This window comes from Ovis aries, chromosome 14 (assembly GCF_016772045.2).
Source record: "Ovis aries strain OAR_USU_Benz2616 breed Rambouillet chromosome 14, ARS-UI_Ramb_v3.0, whole genome shotgun sequence".
NCBI lineage: Eukaryota > Metazoa > Chordata > Mammalia > Artiodactyla > Bovidae > Ovis > Ovis aries.
Window position 1 is genome coordinate 4,667,450 of NC_056067.1, and position 17,411 is coordinate 4,684,860.

Here is a 17,411-nt window from a genome sequence, read left to right on the forward strand (position 1 = left end):
AGTGTTACAACCCGGGGCAACAGGGTGCTTGTGGAAGTGCAGAGGAAATACCACATCCTACAGGGGGCCCCATGGCCCCTCCTCTCCACCTCCTGCCTCCTCCCGGCTCCACACACTGGGCAACAGTGCACCAAGCCCTGGGGGTTCACAGGGCTCGGTTTGAAGCTGACATCGTCACAACCTACAGCTTGGCTTGGGACAAGCCACGTCACCTTGCCAAACCTGTGTGATCTCAGCTCTCCTCCGCAAGCAACAGGGGCTCCAGGAGAAAAGAGAGGCTATTTGTACATACCCTTGATTGACAGTCTGACAAGCTCCTGCTCACCTCGCAGAGATCAGGCATAGAAAATGCTCTGCTTGGTGAAGCGCCTGCTGAGCGTTTGTCACGTGCCTGCTGCTGTGATGAGAGCGAGCATCCTCCCCCACAGCCCCAGGGGGATGCACTGCCACTGCCTTGCCGTTGACAGTTACCTGAGTTTTAGATTTGGCTCTTGCCCTGAGACTTTCACCTTCTCCTAGGGCAACTTGAGGGCAGGTTATATTACTGCAGTCTAGAGCCTGAAACCTTCTCTGCCTTCCTCTTAGTGGAGGATCCACAAGATCCCCTTCAAAGTAGTGGAGGATCAGCTTTCCACTGGAGTGCTTTGCTTGCAAATGCCTCTTCTACAAACACAATTACTGTTTTATTTCTACTCCTTGAATCCTACAGTGCCCAGACAAGTTGTCCCAGGCATATCTGCCCCTGTTGGCCACCGCTCATTTTCACCCTAGACATCCTAACCCTTATCTAAATGACAGCCATGTCTAGATGACACAGTCAATGTTATCTCAGTTCCCTTAGGTACAAAAATGCTCCCCAAACAGCCTGCAAACAAGCCCTTTCTCTGGAAATCTAAGGAAAGGTCACCTCTGCCTTCTAAACTGTAGTTTCCTAAATGTCAGCAGCTCTGGCCGTCATCCCTTTGGAAAGACGAGAACTTTCAAGATTTGGAAGGGTCTTTGGCCTCCTTTTAGTTCTAAGCCTTTTCCATAACTTCCACGTTACACTGTTCCAGGGGAAATCCTTCAGTGTCATTATCCATCAGGGAATGAATAAAACTAGTATCATCTGGAGGCAAGGGGATGACATTATTAGTGAGGAACTAGAGTCCTCCACGGAGAAGGCAATGGCACCCCACTCCAGCACTCTTGCCTGGAAAATCCCATGGACGGAGGAGCCTGGTGGGCCGCAGTCCATGGGGTCGCAAAGAGTCGGACACGACTGAGCGATTTCACTTTCACTTTTCAATTTCATGCATTGGAGAAGGAACTGGCAACCCACTCCAGTGTTCTTGCCTGGACAATCCCAGGGATGGGGGAGCCTCATGCACTGCCGTCTATGGGGTCGCACAGAGTCGGACATGACTGAAGCAACTTAGCAGCAGCAGCATCAGAGTCCTCCAAGCAGGAATAAGAGTTTCTCTCCCTGGCTGGAGGATTTTGCTAAAGGATTTGAAGCACGAATCCATTGACAAGATAGTCTATAAGTTCTACCACTGTTGTGCGGGATTTCAGGAGTGGTGGGAGCTCAAGCAATGATGTGACCCGTTTGCAGCAGACTTGAGACTCTTAATTCAAGAGGATTTTCAAAGCATCATCACCAGCATCGCCCTCAGAGTTCTGGTGGCTGTCAATGACTCATCCTCGGAGTAGAACAATATTTCCTTAAACTCTTAATATTTCTATGTCCTTCTCCTTGGCTGAGTGACAAACTTCTACCTGACCTTCAAGTCTCAGTCTGTAAGTTCATTCCTGCCAAGAATTTCCCCCTGATTCTCCTCCTTCTCCTAACTAACACTTCAAACATCTCTCTTACAGACTGTACAGCAGATATTTTTTTTCTGCAGGGAACAAGAATCATTTCACGTGTTTTTTTTTTTTAATCCTCCCCCCAGACCTCACTTATATGTTGGAATAAGCATCCTTGAAGTGTCCAGCTTAATTCTACTCCACCATCCAAATTTGACACTGGGGAGCATTGTTAAAGAAAATCAAAGAAATGTTGGAGGTAATTCACTAGATTTTTTTTTTTTCATCTTTTGCTTTAGTTCAAAATACAACAGGACTAGAATATATAGTGCGGCTTGATTATGGGTTGTAGATTTCTGCAGACCAGTTCTGGCTTTCAACTCAATGTCTACTTCATTTGAACTCCTCATGACCGCAATGCATACTTGATCGTCAGTGTCAATGTCATCTAGGTTCCCCAGGAAAAAAGGACCAGTTGCTTCATCTGATTCTACTGTCTTGCTGTTTTTTCTTCCCTCTTCCTCACTCTCCAAATAATCCTGTCCCTCTTCTAAGCCGGTGCTCCTACCAGTGGCCCTTTAAAAATCTTCTTGGACCAGCCACACTATTTTGTGGCCAAGCAGACACTTCTTTTAAAATGACAACTTGCTGTCTCCTTGTTTTAACAGTATTTGGCTTCCGTGCAGTGCCAGAACTAGAATGGGGCAAGGTAGGTGACCAGGGTGCAAAATTTAAGGAAGCACTCACTCTTGGGTGCTAAACCACCACTCAAATGACCTTGGGAGTGAGCACCCCCTTAAATGCCCCGCCCTAACCCACGCCTTGCATCATTGCACAGATCCATTTGCATCTAATCCCAACATGAACTATGTTTTTTTCTCAGCTTTCCCAGTGGGTCAGACCATGATTCTGGACATTGTACTTTTTCAGTCACTCTTCCACATAGGTCAAAACCTCAGGGCTCACTCACTTCAGATCCTCACAGCTTCTCGACAGAACATAAGCCCCAGATTTCAAGTCTACCTGCAATGAATGTGTTGCTTTTCCACACCCACTTTGGATTTTAAGCAATCATCCATTCCCCCCAAAGATGAATGTCATTAATAGGAGTCATCTTCCAAATACGAGTTAGGTAGATGTGCTTCTTAATTAGGGTATTACTCATTTCTTCTTTTTCAAAGCTTTTAATTTATCATCGAATAGACACAGTGATCCATGGAATAATCCATCTTAATTTTTTTCCTCTTTTAGATGGCTAGGCTTATTACTATTCATAGCACAAGCCAAATGCTTTGGTTATTAAGTGGTATCATTTGTACTCTAATGAATTTGTGCCTTTCACAACATTGAAGAGGAAATGAAATATTGTGAAACATTAAATGAGACCCCAAACAAAGATGGAGCATCATTAACCCTCACTGCTCAAGCATGAAGGAACTGACCACTCTGAAAATGCCTGGAGGGTGCAGGTCTGTCTGAGCTGCACTGGGCAACTGTACCCGGGCAGGCTCTGGAACGGGGTGCCAACACCCCCAGCCAGCTTCCCCAGCATCTTGCCCCATGTTCACTTGTGTTCTCTGTCCTCATGTCCCTGGCCTCTTTGCAGTCTCTCCTTTCATACTTGGCCCCCTCTTCTTGCGATGGTCCTCTCCCACTCCTTTTCCTAGTCCTGTTCTCCTCATCCTTTAAAAGCCAGCTCAACTGTCCCTTCTTCTTCAGAGTTTTCCATGATCTTCCTAACCAGGTCAGCTCCCCTATCCACATTCTCTTAACACCATCTCAGAATTACCCAGTGGCAAGGCTACACTTATTTGATTCATTTTGGTTAAGTCTGTGTCTCTGTAAGACCATGAGCTTCATGATGGCTGGGACCTTGTGGGTTTGCTCATCATCATTTCCCACAACTTCCAGAAAACCACTTCTCCGAGATCCGTTGCAGGAGGAAATAAGAATGACCACAGCTAGTCTTCCTCTGTGAACACAGTCTGAGCCAAGCACATGTCCCTCGGGGGTCATGCGTGAACACCAGCTTGAAGGCTGCAGGACTTGGTTGAAAGGCAAACTGGGGGCACGCAATCAACTCTGACGGGTTGTCACCCAGTGGGGTGAAATAAACGATTTTCAGATCATGAAACTCTTCTTATGATGATCAGCCTGCTTAGTAAGTGACACTGTGATTCCTTCTGGACAGAGAGAGTGCGTCTGTTTCGACCACTGCTCCGCACACAGCTCTTGGAAAAGGGCTTTGGCACTGTTGCATGAGTGACAGACCGAATGGACAGGTGGACGGAATAACACATCAAGAATATGGGGAGCAAAGAGGTGCTGGAATGATGTTGCTCAGCCAAAGCGCAGCCTGGGAGGTGGGGATATCACCCCTGCCTCCTGCCACCATCCACATGGGCTGGAGAATCCAGCTGCTGAGACCAGCTCTGGCCAGCCCCACAGCTGGGATCCTGTCTGCAGTCAGTCCATCTCTCCCACAGCTGGCAGGGGTGTGTCAGACTGGATGCGATGACCACACCCTGACTGTGAGCAGACTGCACTGGGCCACCCTGGCAGCCACCAAGCAGGCCACCTGGGCCGGGGGCTCTGGGATGTGGCACGGACCAGACAGGAACCTCTGGGCCGGCTCAGCCACGCGATGGCTTACTCTCCCCACAAGTCGACTCCCTTGCTTGTTCATTCATTCGCTCTGGAAGCTGTCATATGCCAGATGCTCCTTGGCACTGGGATCCCTGAGGTCGGTGCCGCTGTCCTGCCATCCGGGCGCACTCTCCAGTACGGCAGATGTGAGCAACTGGAGCGTAGCTGGTCTGAACTGAGACATGCTCCAAGAGTAAAATACACCCTGGATTCCAAACACTTAATATTTCATCCATAGCTTTTATTATATTAGCATACATTGAAATGATAATATTTCAGATAGATAATAGATAATAAGGTTATAGATATAAGGTATATAATATAATAGATAATAATCTGGTTAAAGAAAATATATTATTAAAATGAATCTCAGCAGCTTCCTTTTACACTTCTAACTGGGTCTAACTGGGGCTTCCTAGGTGGTGCTAGTGGTAAAGAACCCAACAAAACCCAAAAAAACCTCCTGCCAAAAAATAGCAGGAGACGTGAGACGTGGGCTCGATCCCTGGGTCAGGAAGATCCCCTGGAGGGCACAGCAATCCACTCCAGTATTCCTACCTGGAGAATCCCACGGACAGAGGAGCCTGGCAGGCTACAGTCCATAGGGTCACAAAGAGTTAGACACGACTGAGCAACTAACATTTTCACTTTCACAGGCAGAAACGTAGAAATAGGTGAAATTAATTTTAATCATGTTTTCCTTTACCCAAGATATTTAAAAGGCTATTGTTTCGATATTTTTAAATTCAGGATTTTAATTGGAGGCTCATTGCTTTACAATATTGTGGTGGTTTTTGCCATACGTCGACACGAATCAGCCATGGGCACACATGTGTCCCCCATCCTGAGCCCCCCACCGCCCTCCCCACCCATCCCTCTGTGCTGTCCCAGAGCACTGGCTTCCGTGCCCTGCTCCATGCACTGAATGTGCCTGGCCGTCTCCTGACATGAAGCAGAGCCTGCACCCCTTTTCATTACGATGGAGTCACTGAAGCTGCTGTGCATGTCACAGCCCCAGCACATCACAGCTGGGATGGCTGTGGCTCAAGTGCTCAGTGTCGCGGGCAGCTAGTGGTCACTGTGACAGGCTGTGCCGCACCGGCTGGCTGTTCCTCCCGAATGCAGTGGGGAGAGATCCAAGCAGAGGCATGCTTTAGAGAAAGCTCCCTGGCAGCCACAGGGAGATCAGCAGCTTTCTGGATGTTACCACGTCCATCTTCTGGGCACTGTCACCCATGCAGGTGCTTCAGTTCATAAACTGGCAACTTGGGAGCAACATCTCTCTTTGCAGATTTTATCTTTTGATGATGTCGTTGGAGGAAAGTTTTGAGGTGCGCACAGCAGAGACCCGTGTGCTCTGGTTTTCCCAGAGTCCTAGAAAGGGCAAGCTGCACTCTCAATTCCCATGTGGTTCCCACACCATTCAGATGATGACTTGCCAGAGACCCCTTCGATTTTTCATCTTTGGGTTTCTCCTCTGTTGAAACTCTGATGCCTGCCTATGGTCACCTAAGAGGCTTGAGGTGCAGATAAAATGAAGCAACATGTGTAAAATGCCTCACGCTGTGCTTCATAAAGAATTGATCAAAAAACGGTATTGAGTTTCTTTCCCTCTGAGAGCTGTACAAAAGATTCTTCCCACCCCCAAGAGCAGCCCAGGAGGACTGTAAGCTCAAACAGCATGACTGGGGATCAGATTCCTAATCCTTTCTCCATCCCCCACGTACGGAACTTCAAGGCGTCAGTTCATTTCAGAAAGAAACGCGCAAACCATATGCAGATTAGAGCCAGCCCGGCAGGGAGCTCTTTTCCTAGCACCACCTGACTTCAGGAGGAGCTTTTCTGCCTCCCTGGGCTCTACCTTATTGGAGAAGCAGTTTAAAACCCGTTCCTAATCTCCAAGGAGTTTCCAGGTGTTTAATAACTTGCCTGGGTAATAAACAGCTGAATTCTGGGAAACCATTATGTGAGCATCAAAGGAAGCAGCATGTTCTGGGCAGAACTGGGGAAAAGCATTGGTTTTTGAAGTCTGACAAATCTGAGTCGGAAACACGATTCTGTCGCCCATAGCCATGTAACCTTTGGACAGATTGCTTATGTCTTTGAGCACCAAGGTAGTGATCTGTAGAATGGGATAATATGTGTCTTGCAAGGGAAGAATTACACATTCGAGGTAACAATGTATTAATTATCTGTGGCTGCATGACAAATTATCCCTAAGACTTGCTGCTGCTGCTGCTAAGTCACTTCAGTCATGTCCGACTCTGTGCGACCCCATAGACGGCAGCCCACCAGGCTCCCTCGTCCCTGGGATTCTCCAAGCAAGAACACTGGAGCGGGCTGCCATTTCCTTCTCCAATGTATGAAAGTGAAAAGTGAAAGTGAAGTCGCTCAGTCGTGTCCGACTCTTGGCGACCCCATGGACTGCAGCCTACCAGGCTCCTCCATCCATGGGATTTTCCAGGCAAGAGTACTGGAGTGGGGTGCCATTGCCTTCTCCAATCCCTAAGACTTACTGACTTACAATAACTTCATGATCTCCGCTCCTGTGGGTGAGGACTCTGGGCAGGGCTTAGCTGGGTCCTCCGGCTGCAGTCAAGTTGTCAGCCAAGGCTGTGGCCTCATTTCAAGGCTGGACTGAGGGAGGACCTGCTTCCAAGCCCTCTTGTTGGCTGTCGGCAGGATCCAGAGCCTGGGGGCTTTTGGATGGAGCGTATCAGCTTCTCATTGGCTGTTGGCTGGAGTTCTCCCTCCGTTCCTTGCCACGGTGAGGGGCAGGGGCGGGGGCCGGGGGGTCCTCTCCATAGAGCAGCTCACATGACAGTTTGTATCATCAGAACAAGAAAGCGAGAAGAGTCAGCGAAAGAGACAGACTGCAAGACAGAAGTCAGTCTTCCTAATCAGGAAGGGACGTCCCATCACTTTTGCTATATTCAGTTTGTTAGAAGCTGGTTGCTGGGTCCAGCTCACATTTAATGGTGAGGGTGAAGGGGTTGTGGGGATACACACGAAGGTGAGTCCCAGGCGGGGGTTGGGAGCAGTTTTAGAAGCTGCCTGCCACAATACTTAAAGATTCTTAGTAAACAGTAGCTGTCAGCACCAAAATATGAAAGCACTTGGAAAGCAATGTTCATCACAGAAATAGGAGAAACTTCCTGGATTATGTATCAGGGACAGGGAACTCAACAATCACAGGATGCTATCAGTCTGCAAAAGAGGATGATTCTAACCAGCGCTTCCTTGTCCAAAGAACGCATTTAAAGATACATTGAATTTATAATGAACACTGGTTTGACAACAGGTTACCAGATAACAGGGTGTGGACATTAGAATTGAAAGGCGCCTATTTCCCCTACATAATGTTTTATATTTAAATCTCTTTCTAATTATTGTAGGGTGCCCATATTTTTATGGAGATGTAAAGTTATGCACCTGGATTTTCTCATTTAACTGTATTATAAAGGCATTTAATCCTACTGCACAGTCTTTATAACTAGCACTTTAACAGCCACAAAACATTTCCAATCAGTAGATATATGTCAGAACTTCGATTTACTTGACCACTCCCTTATTCTGTGACATATAAGTTGCTCCAGTGTCTTGCCAGTGAAAGCAATTGAGTATCTTATCTGTGGTAATTTTTTTCCCCATTATTTGAATTGTGTCTTTAGGACAAAAGTCCCAGAAAAGCAATTAGAATGTGCATCTTTTAATGGCTCTGTCAAGTTTTCATTCAAACAGGAAGCTGGCTTTAGTTTTTCTATAAGCATACACTGCTCCATAAACCCCAGATTGAGTGCCTCAAAGGCAGAGAGACACCCTAATTTATTTTTTAAAAAATTAAGATACGGCACCTAGCCTATAAGAAACAATTAGTGAATATTTGTGGATTGAATGAATGCATAAACAAATTTGTTTAAAACTGAAACTTCAGGAAAAATATTTTAACTAGATCTGTTTCTTTTAAAAAAAAAAATCAAGAGATGTTGCATTCCCAGTTAGATTTTACTAAGAGGTGTGGAGGACTTATCCTCCCCAAGCTTGGCGTTGTTGCGATTTCCTTCTTTTATCTCATCCTCACAGCACCCCCGAGTATTCATTTTCCATACAGCAACAATGAAATGCTGGAAGCCTCCATCACACTCCGTCCACACCTGCCTTTGCAAAGGGGGCCCCCGGAGGCGTCTGTGTGCTTGTCTGACAAGCCCTCATCATTTGAGGAGAAACAGGAAGCCCCCTCACTGGGGAAAATGCTAGTTCTGGAGAGGTCTCCACTTGGGTGGGGAAAATGTTCCTGAATGTAGTTCAACCTGGGTCATGGGCCATTTTAGCCAAACTGCGAATCAGATTATGTAACATTTGAGTAAGCTGGGGACAAATGACCCTAGAAAAATAATCTTATAATTTTATCGGTCAAAATTTGCTCTGGCTAATGGGCCCTGACACTTTCTGCAGCATGTAACTCTTGGAACTCCACAGGCCTTTCCTCCCCAAGTTCTTTTTTTTTTTTTTTTTTTAAGAAATGTTCCTCTTTTCATTTCTGGAGCTATCACTCTCATTTTTTAAGACCGAGGAAACCAAACTGCTTGCATAACAGCGAAGGGTGTGAGTGACAACCGGAATTTAGGTTGGGAACCAGCACCGGTTGAGCTGCTAAGCCTGGCCTGCAGCTCCCCCTGGTGGACAGCGAGTGGTTTGGCTTGTCCAGGCCCTCTTGTCACCTGGATGGCGTCGCCAACTCGATGGGCATGAGTCTGAGTAAACCCCGGGAGTTGGTGATGGACAGGGACGCCTGGCGTGCTGCAGTCCACGGGGTCGCAGAGTCGGACACGACTGAGCGACTGAACCGAACTGAACTGAACGTCACGTCTCACCTCACCAGCGCTTTGTCTCCCTGTCTCCCAGGTGAAGGAGGCTATGCAGCGGATCCACGACCGAGGGAACATCGGCAAGTTAATTCTGGACGTAGAAAAGACCCCGACTCCACTGGTGAGTCAAAGGAGAGGCGTCTGTTCGCTGCGGCAGGAGAGGGCTTTCAGAGGCAGGCACACGTGGGGTGGGGGAGAGCTCTCTGCTCTCAGCTTTCAGCGCTCTCAGCTCTCTGCTGGGGCTGGTGGGTGAGACCCCAGGTAATCGAGTGAGGGGTTAGTCACAGCTGGGATGAACGCCAATAAGGAAAGGAAAAGGCTTCGGCGAGAACATTTCCAGAGCCATCCGACGGCAGACGGGAGAGGACAGAAACCACAGCCCGTGCCTGTTACCCGAGCTCATTCTTGGCTACAGGTGGGAGGAATTCCTGGTAAAGGTTCATAAACTCACATTCAGATCCCCAACAAAGTGATGCCACCCGCCTCCGAGCTGCCTCCTGCTGGACCCAGGGCTTTTGTTTTCTCTTACCAGGACCACACCCTTACATGTGGGGACCCCCCACACACACCCTGTCCCTCAGGAGTGAAGCATGTCACACACACATCCCAGACTCGCATGCAAGGGTCCCTTGAGGGGCTCTGCAGTGTGGCGGTCAACACGCAGACTGCCCCCAGGCTGCATGGATCCTGAGCCCTGCTCTGAACCCCTGCATGACCTGGGCGGTCGTTGTCACCCTGGCTTCAGCTCCACTGTCTGTAAACTGGGTCTGAACGTGCCCTCATAAGTCAGTTACAATGACATGCATAAAACTTTGTCTCATGCAAACTAAATTCTAGGGAAGGTTTAACCAAGAACATACTCGGGAAGATTTTTGGTTTGTTTTCTCACGTGTTTAGCTTTGGAGCTGCATCAGTGGTTGATAAAAGAAGAAGTAAAATCCTGGCATGTTTAGTCCAATGTGTATGCTTTAAAAACTGTTTCCTTGCTTTTGTAACCAGAATGTGGTTTGGGTATGATGGCCATTTCACACAATGAAGGACAGTTTTGTGAGAGGATATTTTACAACATGGAAGTGACTGATAACAACCTGCATATAACTTTTAAAATGCTTTCTAGGTCCCAGGACTGGGCCAGCAAGTGTTTGGAGGCAGATAAGGGGTCACGGTTAGGCTAGAATCGCAGGTCTTCTGTGCACCTGTGTTGTTTTTTAAACCCGTGACTCAGTCTATTTCAGTCCCATCAGAGGAGGGCGTCTAGCGCCTGGCTGGACCACTTATTGCTCTCAAGCACCGGAGTTGTTCCTGGCTTCCTGCCTGTCCATTATACCTGAGGTCCTGCTGGGTGGTGGGGCTGGTAGGAAAGCCTGCTTGACCACAGGCAGATTCTCAACAGGACAGGAGCTGCAAAGCCACCTTTCCGAGTGAAAGCCCAGGCTGGCCGTGGCAGGTGTTGCTGTCCTCATTGCTGGAGCTCAGGGGGGTTTTCACCCCTGGGACCTGAGCTGATGGCAGATGGGCACCTCAGACCTGCGGCCCAGGGAGCATCTCTTGGCGGGAGGGGCCTGTCCCTCCTGGATGGAGAGGAGGCTTGAAGGAGAGGCAGCCAGTGGTGAGGGTATTTCTAGGGAGAGCAAACAGCACAGGGTCTGGGCTCTGTGGGGCCGCGACACTGCCCCGCAGCACATGTGTGTGTGTGTGGGGGGGTGTGTGCAGTGAGGGGCTCCCAGAGGCACGCTCTCCTGGCGGAACAGCCACTGTCAGAGCTCAGGGGGTGTCAAGGGCCCTGAGTCTGCCCCACTGAACCCACTGGAGGGCGCACACCCGCCACTCGAAACCATCTGGGCTACAAGGCGTGGGGGCAGCAGGCAGGCCGAAGGTGTGGAAGTGGACATGCCTACAAGCACCGGGAGCATCTGTTCTGCGGGGGCCTTCTCCTGATGTGGACACGCTAGCGCAGTGGGGCTCCGTCTCAGCAGCCTGGACGGAGCTGCTGCCCGCTCACCCCGCGGCATCAGACGGCGCCCCCGCTCCGGGCCTGGCATCTGCCCCGGCCCTAGAGAGGGCTGGCGACCTTCTCTGCAGCCTGCTGACCTCCGCTGCCTCACGCTTCCCACTTACACGTCACCTGAGTCTCCCTTTGGACCGCTGCAAAACCGCCAGCAGTGGCTATTGCTACGGCTACTGCTTCATGGCTGCTGAGAAGAGAGAAGGCGGGGTGATGGACGTAGGCACCTGGCACTACGGAATGTGGAGCACGTGCTAATGAGGGAGAACTCTCACCACTGTGTGCTTGCTGCTCTGAAGTGTGCACTGCCTTCCTGCATGTGCCAGGCTCTGCGCCAGCCGCAGAAGAGAAAACAGAAGAAAGCAGGAGCCTGGGTCATCGGCCCTGTCGCCTGCAGTCCCCACAGCGGGGCAGGGTGTCATCTGTCCACAAGCCAGGTGTATGAATGGGACATGGTAGCCGTGGATCCGGGCCACAGAGGAGCCGTCCCTACAGGGGGACGGTTCCCATTCGAGAAGTCTGGCGAGGCTTCCTTGAGGAGGCGGGCTGCGTGCTAAAGGGAAGCGGGCATTGCACGGGCAGGAGGGTGGAGCGGTGGAGCTCAGGGAGAAGGCCCTGCATTTGTCAGTGGCCGAGAGGGAAAGTCCAGCTCCAGGTTAGACCACGAGGGAGGGGGTGGTGCTGAGAGTCAGAGGCCGATCCCTGTTTCTGTTGGATTACAGATGGCCAACGACAGCACAGAGACCAGCGAGGCGGGCGAAGAGGAGGAGGACCACGAGGGAGACGGTGAGAACAAGGAGAGGATGCCCTTCATCCAGTAGCCCGCGGCCCAGGCAGGAGGACGGAGGGGTGCTTTGGGAGAAGAGGATCCAGCTGAGAAAACCCTCCTGTGCCCCAGTGAACCAGTGCTGTAGTCCAGCGCGTGTTGTGTTTGTCTGCTGTCAGCCGAGCTAAAAAAAAAGCTGTTGATCACTGTTGTTTTTGAAATTAAGTGCCAAGCCCATATCACACAGTATTACGTCCCTCCCCCATCTGTGTATTTTCCACTCTGCCCTCTTCTCTGTTTCAAAACCATCCATCTTTGGGTCCTTCTCGACAGTTCTAGAACAGCCTTGCAAATTGATACGAGCCCACAGGTCCGTTGCTTAGGAGGCCAGACGTGGGCAAAGACGAGTTTGGGTTGAAAGGTGTTATCACAGAGCACTGTCCAGATCCAAGAATTCTTCAGGCCAGTGATCCTTTTTGCTGCCAGCCGCCCATGCTTCCAAGAGGAGCACTTGCCAGTTTGGCCGGCAGAAAGAGGGTAGGCCGGGAGATGTTTTCACGAGCCCATTAACTGTAAGATCTCCCCAAGTCGTACTCTCCTTCCTCCCACTGAAGAGGCAACCTCTTCACCTTCATTCAGGTGTTTCATGGTCAAAAGGTTGGAAGACCCTCCTCCCACCCTCTGATGCTCGATCCCTTCACCTGTTCTTAACCACAAACACAGGGAAAGAGATGTGCATTTTTCAGGACAAAAGATAGGTCAACAGCAAAGTGTGAGGACCAGCCATAGGGATTCCTCCTCTGAAACCCCATCACGAGAGCAAAACCCTCTCCCTGCTGTATAGATCCCATCTGAAGAAAGTGCCCCAGGTGCAGGACTGTTTCAAAGTCACTCCTGAGACCTGCCTCTCTTTACACACTTACCATGGCATTACCCTTCTTGTTATTTTCATTTCCAGGTACTGGATAACCAACTTTACCGTAGATTCCCCTTCTTCCCCAGGGAAGACCCCCTTCTTGAGTCCTATCTGGGGGGAAAAATCAATGAGTATCTCTTTTTCTTGCCAAAGCATGTTCCTACATGTAACAAACTCTAGTGATACAAAAGGTTGATGTTTATTATCTGATGCCAAATGTGCGTTCCTCTCCTCTGAAATAAAAAATCATGGTGCAGACTCTTTGCAAGACCCTGCTTTTCAGAAATCAGGGGCCAAACTACTTGATCGACAGCCTTGATGAACCTTCCAGCTCCCAAATTCCTAAGGAGCTCACCCCTAGCCCCACCCCACTTGACATGGCTTGAGGTGAACAATTCCTCTGGAGGAAGAGAAAGAGAATCAGTGAATCCACGGAGATGGGGGTGGGGGTCCTCATCACCTTCTTGCAGTCCTGTTGCCCTAAGGGGTCGATTCCATCACTAGCAAACCAAGCTGGGGACACAGGAGCCCACACGGTTAGCACCCCAACTCACCTGCATTCTGCAAGACACCAGAGGGCTCCCACATGGCCCGATCTCTCCACCACTGAGCCTTAGGGTAGAACCCACTCTTTCCTCAAGTGATGGCATTGAACGCATCTCAGCAATTACCTGTTTTATTCTCTAAGTCCCTTTGTAACAAATGTCACCTCCCTGAACATTTGCTTTTCCCCCCCTATCTTAAGCTTCTGATGATGACTTATTTATGCCAAATATTTATCTGAAAGAAGTGTCTCCTCATTGTATGTACATGTAAGCTATGAAGATGAGAAAGGGTGACACCATCTGATGAGCAAAGGGACACGTGTCTCTCAAAAGAAGACGCCAACATCAGCTTCTCTCCCTACCCCAGGACACGCCAGTAGTCCAGGTCTTGGCCACTTCAGAAAGATAACATAGAGGTTGTATTCCCCCCTCTCCCAACACTTCTGCTAAATGCTGTGCTCCTGGTCATGTTTCTGCCACAGCCAAGTGTTCCATGAGGTCTTAAGAAGAGCAGCTACCCAAGTGACATTCCTGGTGAGCTAGACAGAAATGGCATTTGCAGGGGCTGGGGGAGCAGATACCCATGAGCATCGCAGGCCTCTTCTCTGGCTGGGGAAACAGAACTGTCCCTTCAGAAGCCAAATGCCCTTTGTTATGTCCAGCGGATTAGCATGAAAAGACCTTCTTCCCCAAGTCTGTGTTTTCAACTTTAATCACAAATTGTGCTGGTGAGTTAAAGAAAACCCTTTTGTCTCCGTGAAATACAGAAGGAGAAGAGGAAACTAGTGTTTGACCAATAAGATCAACTAATGCCGTGAAGACCGGGGCAGGGTGGGGGGCGGAGATCAAAGTATCAAAATTAACCGTTTAACACTCTTGTTAGAAGCATCTTTGCCGTCACGTGGTTGTATTCCTGAAGGAAGTGTACAGAATGTCTCAGGTTGCCTTAAAGGAACTGTGCAGGCTTCTCCGTAATGTCAGCTTGATACGAGGGAACTGAAGCATTGTCTAACGTATCTGTGGCTTTAGAGCTTTCGTTATATTGTGCCTACAAAGCAAATCATGTTTACATTAAAAAACACAAATAAAAGTATTCAGCATAGCATAACCTTGCCTGGCATCGGTTATTCTACATACATAGTTGTTGCAAAAACAGTCCTGCTGTTAAAACACAAGGCACCAGTGGCTAAAAGAGAAAATGCATATATATAAATAAAACATGTCTGAGAAGAATCCTCTGATGAGGGAACTAAAGGCTACATAGAAAAAATAGGAGTTGTGATGAGACAAGCCTTTAAAGGGGCTTCTCTCGTGGCTCAGATGGTAGAGAATCTGCCTGCAATGCAGGAGACTGGGGTTCAAACCCTGGGTCAGAAAGACCCCCTGGGGAAGGGAATGGCAACCCACTCCAGTATTCTTTCCTGGAGAATCCAGTCCACAGAGTTGCAAAAAGTCAGACACGACTGAGCAACTGAGCGACTAAGCACAAGCTTTGAAAAAAGGCATTTAGCTTCCCTCATGCTGAGTATATATACACGCACACACACGCACACACACACACACAACTTGTATATATATGTATATATAAATACACTCTCTTGCCCTCCCAACAGCCTTAAGAAGTGCACTCCATCGCTATGCCCATTTTACAGGTGAAAAAACTGAAGACAGGTTTTGCACCAAGATCACACAGCTAGGAAGTGGTGGAGCCAGGATTTAAAGCCACAGTAGAATGCTTGCCCTTACCTGCCCCATATGCTTCCTGGCTTAAATAAGCAGTAACATACAATGCCGGAGAAGGCAATGGCACCCCACTCCAGTACTCTTGCCTGGAAAATCCCATGGGCAGAGGAGCCTGGGAGGCTGCAGTCCATGGGGTCGCTAAGAGTCGGACACGACTGAGCGACTTCGCTTTCACTTTTCACTTTCATGCATTGGAGAAGGAAATGGCAACACACTCCAGTGTTCTTGTCTGGAGAATCCCAGGGACGGGGGAGCCTGGTGGGCTGCCATCTATGGGGTCGCACAGAGTCGGACACGACTGAAGCGACTTAGCAGCAGCAGCAGCAGCAACATACAATGCACTTCAAGTTACCGTCCCTTCTCACTAGAAGCTCTTCAGGGATTCCCTTTCCTCTGACTTCAAGGATACATTTGGCAATTTGTTTTGTTTTGCAGCAAATAATATGCACATCAAGAAGCATTTTTTTGGCCCAGCGTATGATCCAAGTGTACAGTGAAGTGCTATTTTAAACCTCACACATCTCAACCATTTTCATTTTCATGATCAAATCAATATCCTCAAGGTTATCAAAAAGAGATGCACAGAAGTGAATCTCCAAGGGCAAAGGTTTTGTGAAGGAGGAATTCATGATTAGGGAGGCTTCTTCTTTCCTTCTTTGTAGGAAGCCCAAAATATTGGAGCTAGGTCGCATGTTAATAAAATGCCACATACATAAACTTGAGTTAACAAGGCAGAAAAGTTAGTCACATTGTGCGTGGAAGTCTTACAAGATCAGTGTGCAAAGGACTTTCTCATTCTGTTCTCACTTACTGCTCCTGTACTCTGTGTAAGGCTCATGGCCTCGCATAGCCAGCGTTGGTGTGCCGTCACAGGGCAACCCAGTTCAGCAAAAAACTGCAACATAAACGAGAACCCGAGTCTTCACTTGCAAGTCTGAGAGTGGGGAGCAGGACCTGCGGCTGGGAACAAAACTCTTTTCAGCCACGTGGACGAAGGTAGACCAGAAATGGAGGCAAAACTTTCACATGCCATTTGGGACAGAGGAAAACATCGGTGCAAAAGCAAGGAGGTGGGATCACTGCAGGGCATTTTGGCAGGACGGGGAACAGAACCCTGCAGCTGAAATACATGCTCCCCTGTGTGGGGCTGGAGTGCGGCTGGAGAAAGGCATGAGGCAAAGTCCAAACAGGGCACGGAGGTCTTTGAATGCCAAATGAATAATCCTGGATTTCCAGGGGAGGGAACAAGGGTGTGCAGTGGGGTGACATGAAAGCCTGGGGGTGTGGGTAAAAGTAAAAAGTAAAATGTTGCTCAGTCGTGTCCAACCCTTTGCGACCCTGTGGACTGTAGCCTACCAGGCTCCTCCATCCGTGGGATTCTCCAGGCAAGGATACTGGAGTGGGTTGCCATTTCCTTCTCCAGGAGAGAAGTTACTAGCAGTCTGTTAATGAAAGAAAGGAATGTCTCAAAAATCAGAGAATGGCACCAGGCCGCTCACCCACAAGATGTGTTTTGAGACAATCTGCACCAGGCGAGTCATCCCGGGCCCTAAAATGATTGATTTGAATCTTGTAGAAAGGCAGATTCAGTTCAGTTCAGTTCAATCGTTCAGTCGTGTCCGATTCTTTGCGACCCCATGAACAGCAACACACCAGGCCTCCCTGTCCATCACCAACTCCTGGAGTTTACACAAACTCATGTCCATCAAGTCAGTGATGCTATCCAACCATCTCATCCTCTGTCATCCCCTTCTCCTCCTGCCCTCAATCTTCCCCAGCATCAGGGTCTTTTCCAAGGAGTCAGTTCTTTGCATCAGGTGGCCAAAGTATTGGAGTTTCAGCTTCCACATCTGTCCTTCCAATGACACCAAGGACTGATTTCCTTTACAATGGACTGGTGGGACCTCCTTGCAGTCCAAGGGACTCTCAAGAGTCTTCTCCAACACCACAGTTCAAAAGCATCAATTCTTCAGCGCTCAGCTTTCTTTATAGTCCAACTCTCACATCCATACATGACTACTCAAGCTGTTCCCTCTGAGCTGCCCACCTCAGCAGGACTCTCCGCCGTGCCCCAAGCACATGACCGTGGCCTTTCTGAAGACACACAAGACTGCAGGCACGATGGTGCAGAACA

At 49.0% G+C, this 17,411-nt stretch overlaps 1 protein-coding gene across 1 annotated transcript in view; it reads left to right on the forward strand.

The window, feature by feature from the left end:
- The window catches only part of VAT1L (vesicle amine transport 1 like), a 169,860-nt gene extending 155,218 nt beyond the window's left edge, over positions 1 to 14,642 (forward strand). Inside the window, exons 8-9 of the mRNA XM_004014921.5 lie at positions 9,340 to 9,423; positions 12,030 to 14,642. Of these exons, the coding sequence (XP_004014970.3) occupies positions 9,340 to 9,423; positions 12,030 to 12,128 (183 nt within the window). The 3' untranslated portion in view covers positions 12,129 to 14,642. The remainder of the gene's footprint in view (positions 1 to 9,339; positions 9,424 to 12,029) is intronic.
- Positions 14,643 to 17,411: the final 2,769 nt, after the last annotated feature.